The sequence below is a fragment of the Macrobrachium nipponense genome, chromosome 6, assembly GCF_015104395.2.
Source record: "Macrobrachium nipponense isolate FS-2020 chromosome 6, ASM1510439v2, whole genome shotgun sequence".
Classification (NCBI taxonomy): domain Eukaryota; kingdom Metazoa; phylum Arthropoda; class Malacostraca; order Decapoda; family Palaemonidae; genus Macrobrachium; species Macrobrachium nipponense.
In genome coordinates, this window is record NC_061108.1 from 26,974,115 (window position 1) to 26,980,114 (window position 6,000).

Consider the following 6,000-nt stretch of genomic DNA (forward strand, 5'->3'; position numbering starts at 1 on the left):
AGAGGAAAAGTTCTTTGTAAGAGGTGTTGTGCATCAGGTAAATGGCCTTGACTAAACCATTTTACCATCTAATATATTAATTTGTTGTGTTCCACTAACTTACTGTAATCACTAGAAATGTTAAAATTAAGAAACAGTGGGTTGAGGTTTTAAAGTAGCACAAGAACTGTAGGATTTCCTGGAGAGAGTGTGTTCCAAGGCAAAGCCTTGGATGCCCTACCAATAGGAAAGGTTCCCCTGTTCTCAATAAATCTTTGGTAACAAAAATGTTCAGACCAGTTCTTCTCTGATACCTTGCTTTTGTTTTAGGATTTGGCATGTCTCTATGGGAGGTTATCACTCTCTTCAACTGAGAAAAAAAAATTAAAATTCTCTACTCTTCTTTCTTGTATTTTCTTCTTTATGTACCTTTATGAAGGCATCACACTGTGATTTAAAAGGAAGGACAAGGGAAAGCACAAGTAAATTCTTTGCACCAAGATGGGATATTCTCTTCTGAGTTTTCTTTCTTGTCAACACATTCAAGTTGAAATTATCTAAGACCTCTGACCACCATGGTAAAGGAAAATACACACACTACTGATGTTACAACAGAAACAGAACACTAACTATAAAATGTTTAACTTTACATGACATAATATGATCAAAATTAACCACTAAAAAAGAAAAATAATTCTGCAACTGTAGAAACAGAAACAGTGGTAAGAAAGCTGCAAAGATGAAAAGGAAAAAATATTAAATACAAGAAAAAGTTAAGACATCATCTCCCTCCGCTCACTAGGGTCACAATGAAAAACAAACTCCTATGATGGTGGTTATTATCATTATTATTATTTTGTAGTTTAATCTCACAACAACTAAGTTAATCAGCTTCTCTCTTGTAGCAGAGGTGACCAATATCCTGTGGTGACAGCAGGTCCTTGTTTCTAGACAACATACATTTGGTACCAAATGGTAATTTCACTCTCAATTTCAACTATGTGCTAGTGCCACTATTGTTTTTAAGACACATGGGGAAACCAAATGTAGTACCACAAAAAATTTTCTTTTTACATCAGCAGAACCACTAACCTGCATGACATCATCTTGCCAAATGTAGACTAGTTTACCATCATTGCCTTTTGTGTCGAGACCTCCAAGAAAAACTTCATCAGGCGATATGTTACTTAATTCCAACACAGTACCTAAGCCCTGAAAAACAAGAAGTTTTGAATAGCCCACTTCTCATTTTGCAAGCACAAAATAACTAAAAATGTTTAAGTTAACTTGTTAATCTTCTGCAAAAAAAATTTATCTCCTGCATTATGGAAAAACCAACGCATCAGAAGAGAAACAACAGTCTCTAGTCCCTGCAAGAGAGTACCACATGATCATGTCCTTGACAGTAACTTTAATAAGAGCCTATCCTCAAATCAGTTGCAGATTTGGAATTCTGCATAGAATTGTAATTAACCTCAGGAAGGAACACATTGTAGATGGGACTAAATGCTATTTGCAACGTTCCTATAGTCTTGACTGCACAGCATTTTGGTTTTCATTTTCATGTTTTCAATTCCCTTCCCCCCCACTGTACAGTCCAACTTTAGATTTACCTTCTTCCAATTTTTACAGTTGATAAACTACTGTATATTAACAATTTACCTCAGGAAAGATCAACTGACTATATCCAAGATGGCTCCAAAGGGATATCATATGCAGAGAGAGATTTAAGAAAATATGATACACCATGAGGAAATAGACAATAAGACCGACACAAATGAAAACAGGAGATATGAACAGGAAACAGTAAAGAATTTACTTGTTGCTTAAACATTTGGAGATCAGATTATTTGACAAAGTTGCACTTTGAAAACAATTCCACATTTTGTAGTTATGAAAAATGAAAAATTTTAAATCAATCTGTATTTTTCATAGCTAACAAACCTGTCTTAACAATAGGATAATCTTCTAGCACCAGCTGGAAACCAGTTGAAACAATCAAAGATTGTAAAGCAAGGACTCTGTGGCATCTGGCAACTCATGTGTATACAAGGTGGAAGCTGGTCACCAACCAAGCTTGGTACCTCGTGATGCATCAGTCTTTCTTCCATCCCAGTAGTATATATGAGAGGGGCGGCTAGAGGCGGGCAGTAAACGTTAAGAACTCAGGTTTGTTAGCTATGAAAATTATCTTGACTGTGTAGTATTAACATCATACTAGCAAAACCCACACTGTTCTGAGAGGCAGCAGCAGCCTGCCTCGAATTGTGAGCAAAAACAGCTAAGTCAGATAAAGCGAGTGCCCAGAAAAATAGTTTGTCATAGAATATACATGTTATTTTTGTTCAAAAAAAAAAAACTCACTTTATGTCTATGCCACAAATAAACTTTTGAGTTCGCAAAATAAACTAGACTGATAAAATGGAATGGAACACAAAATTTAGGCCAAAGACCAGTGTTGGGACCTTGGCCATTCCATGCTGAAAGGAAAACTGAGCAAAAAGATTTTAAAGGTGTAACAGGAAGAATACCTCGCAATTGCACTTGGAAACAACTGTTAGGAGTAGGTGTAGAGTCAGATGGAAGAGCATATGAATGGAGGTAGTATAACTAATGGGAAAAAAGGGAGTTGCAACTGGAGGACTATGGAATGCTGCAAAGAACCTTAAGTAATGACTGCAGTGCTCTGCAGATGGTGCACTTATGCACCTCCCTATGGGGGTGAACTTGATTGATGACATAACTATCCAAGAGTTTGAGATGAGAGTCAGCACCCATAGACCACACTGGAGAACAGTACAGTACTCCAAGCAAGGAAGAAGAAAAAAGTTAACACACCTAGATATAACAGCTCCATCACAAAGCATTTTAAACATTTCTACTAAATATGACAAATTTTTAATCAATTTGTATTTTTCTTAACTAACAACCTCGGTCTTACATTAGGAGATAATATTCTGGTCTTCAAGTCTCTGACATTTAAAACAATACTGTTTTAAATGAAAATCAATATGCAAAGGCAAAAGTGTTCTGTACTGACTAATTATCACACATTGAATTTTAGAAAAGTTAAGCAACACGTCCCAAGCCTACTCTACTTGTGAATGTATGCCAGATTTCTATTCAAGGATTCTGAAATCACAGGCTTAGGGAGCTGAGAAGAAACAACAGCTAAGAGAGCTACATCATCAGTGTATGCAATAATTTTTTTCCTCCAGACCTTGCCACAGGTCACTAGTATAATAATCAAAAGGTCCAAGGACACTAGCTTGAACATCTAAAATGACATTATTAAGGCTACTATACTGGTCATCAACACAGTCCTTTAGGTTCTCCCAATTAAAAATTAATTTAAAGTAATGTATCAATCAAATTTCCACCAATTCCCAATAACCTTAGCTTGTAGATAAGAGCTTCATGATTCACAAGGTCAAAGGCTGCACTAATCTCTAAACTAACTATGCATGCCTATGCATCCTCATTCAGTAACTCCATTCTCCCAAATTATGAGCCCTGGCCTTTTAACAAAACATCTTCAACCTTGCAACCCTTCTGATTCTTTCCCTTCAAGTTTTGTTGACTAATCTCACCCAAATATCAAATTAAAACTATCAGTCTAGCTCCTCCTAACTTTTTCCATCCTAACAAGGTTGTTTAACCAGAGCTGGCATTTTGCTGCTTAACCAAAGTAGAAATGGTTATAACTAATAAACTGTATTCTGGAATGCCCTGAAACTAAACCCTTACAACTGCATGGTCTTTTGCAAGGTTTTAGTGTAAGAGCTTCCCTTAAAATGAATGAATCCCAATGTTTCTGTGAAATTTAGATCACTACAAAGCTCTTTAATAACACTTCCTAAATAAATTTATTAGACAGAGTCCTTACAAATGGCACTAAAAGACACTGGAGAAAAAGTCTAAACACTACAGAACCCAATTCAATGTCCATACAAAGCAATAAACTCCTTACACTATAAGACCTTGGCTATATTCACATGGGTCAGAACGACGTTCGGCATTGTGAAAAAACAATTCTTCACCCTTCCAGCTCCTAATCACTACTCCAGCAAAACTTACTTAGAAATGTATTTTTACCAAGCCACGAAACAGTGGGATATCTGGGGTCAAAGATGGGAGAAGAAAGCATTGCTTATAGAAATAAGAAAAATAAAAAAATTGTAAAACCTGCTTCCATTAAAATGCACTAAAAAGTAAAAAATAATTTTTTGAGACATCAGGATTTTCTTACAATTAATAGTCTCCAAAAATCAAAGGTGGGGAGAGGGAGGGATGGAAGAGGGAAGGGGAGGGAAGGACACAGGTAAATTAACACTTGATCGTGTGCTCTAGAAAGGGGGAAGGGTGAGGAGGGAAATGGGAAAGGGGAAGAGAGGAGGTATTAGTGAGGGGGATGGAAGAGGGAAAAGGGGGGAGGGGGGACACAGCTAAATTAACATCGATTGTATGTTCCAGGAGAGGGAGGGGGAGAGGGAAGGAATAGGGAAGGGGAAGAACACACCTAAAATGAAATGGGATTGTGCGCTTTGGAAAGGGGAGGGGCAGGGGGATGGAAATGGGTAGGTGGGAGGGAAGAGGAAGTCAAAGAAGTCATACCAATCCTAAGATTCTGGGTCGCTGTAGGTCACTGCTGACCAACAGATCATGTAAGGTTGTACTGTCAGTGGGATTGAGCAACCATGCAATATTTCAAGTCCATCAAATGAAGGGAACAGGTAAAAAAATTGAGTTAAGATTTGACCCAAACAGACAGACAGATGCAAAGTCAAGTTAAATAAAGAAAGCATGTAAAAAAAATAGACCACACTGCAAGGGTAAGTAGGTACATTACTTGTACTGTTCAAAATACTAAATAATTCTAGGAACTTCATGGATCTAGAATAAGAACTAACATTCATTCCAAAATGCAATCAGCACCCAGCATACAACCTTGAAAGTACAATGTTCTATTAAAATTCTACTTGAACACAGGAAAAAATGACAAATTTTCTTAGACAATTTATATTTTTCATAGCTACAAACCTGAGGTCTTAACAATAGGATGTGAAGCACACCAGGGGTTGGGGGTCAATGTCCTTCATTGTCCAGGAATTTGTGGCCAAGACCCAAAATCCCTCTGTGGACGATGAAACAGGTTCACTTCATTTTCCATTCCACCACTGAATGACTTTGTCGGTGGTGATGCTCAAGGTCTTTTGTTGTGCCCCGTCCAGGCCCTGCGTTGCTATCTTAAAAGGACACGGCACCTTAGACCAGGCTGCCGCAGACTTTTTCTTAGCACAGGACGTACAAAGAAAGAGGTGTCTAAGTATACTATCTCTTTTTGGATACGGGAAGCCATCAGACAGCATACTTGGCTCTTGATAATTCCGCCACCACGTCTGTGCATGATGTTAGGGGTATTGGTCCCTCTCTGGCTTTCAAAAAGAACTTGGCTGTACATAGAGTGCAGAGTGCTGGTACTTGGTTACGCCAGCCCACGCTCACCTCTTTCTATCAAAAGGATGTTGCCCACAGATCTACAGACACGTTTTCCCTGGGTCTTGTGGTGGCTGCCCAACAGGTTGTGTAACTCAAAGTTCCTACTGTTAAGACCAAAGGTTTGTTCGTGTATGAACAAATACTTTTGTAACCTATTATTACTTACATTATATGCTCAGTTAAATTGTAACACACATGCCTGAAGGATTTGTTCTTGAAGGAAAACTTAAACAAGGCAAAGTTGAAGTCAGACTGCTAAGTTGACATGAGACCTCTAGGACATATATATAGACTATATATATATATATATAATATATATATATATATGTATATATATATATATATTATATATATATATATATAATAATATTTTATATATCTATATATGATATATATATATATATATATATATATTTATATATATATATATATATATATATATCTATATATATATATATATATATATATAATATATATATATATATATATATATATATATATATATATATATATATATAGATA

General features: G+C 36.5%; 1 protein-coding gene across 1 annotated transcript in view; it reads right to left on the reverse strand.

Annotated features, from left to right (window-relative positions):
- Nucleotides 1–6,000, reverse strand: part of LOC135216470 (tuberin-like) — a 299,405-nt gene that overhangs the window by 43,693 nt on the left and 249,712 nt on the right. Inside the window, exon 22 of the mRNA XM_064251839.1 lies at nt 1,072–1,191. Within this exon, the coding sequence (XP_064107909.1) occupies nt 1,072–1,191 (120 nt within the window). The remainder of the gene's footprint in view (nt 1–1,071; nt 1,192–6,000) is intronic.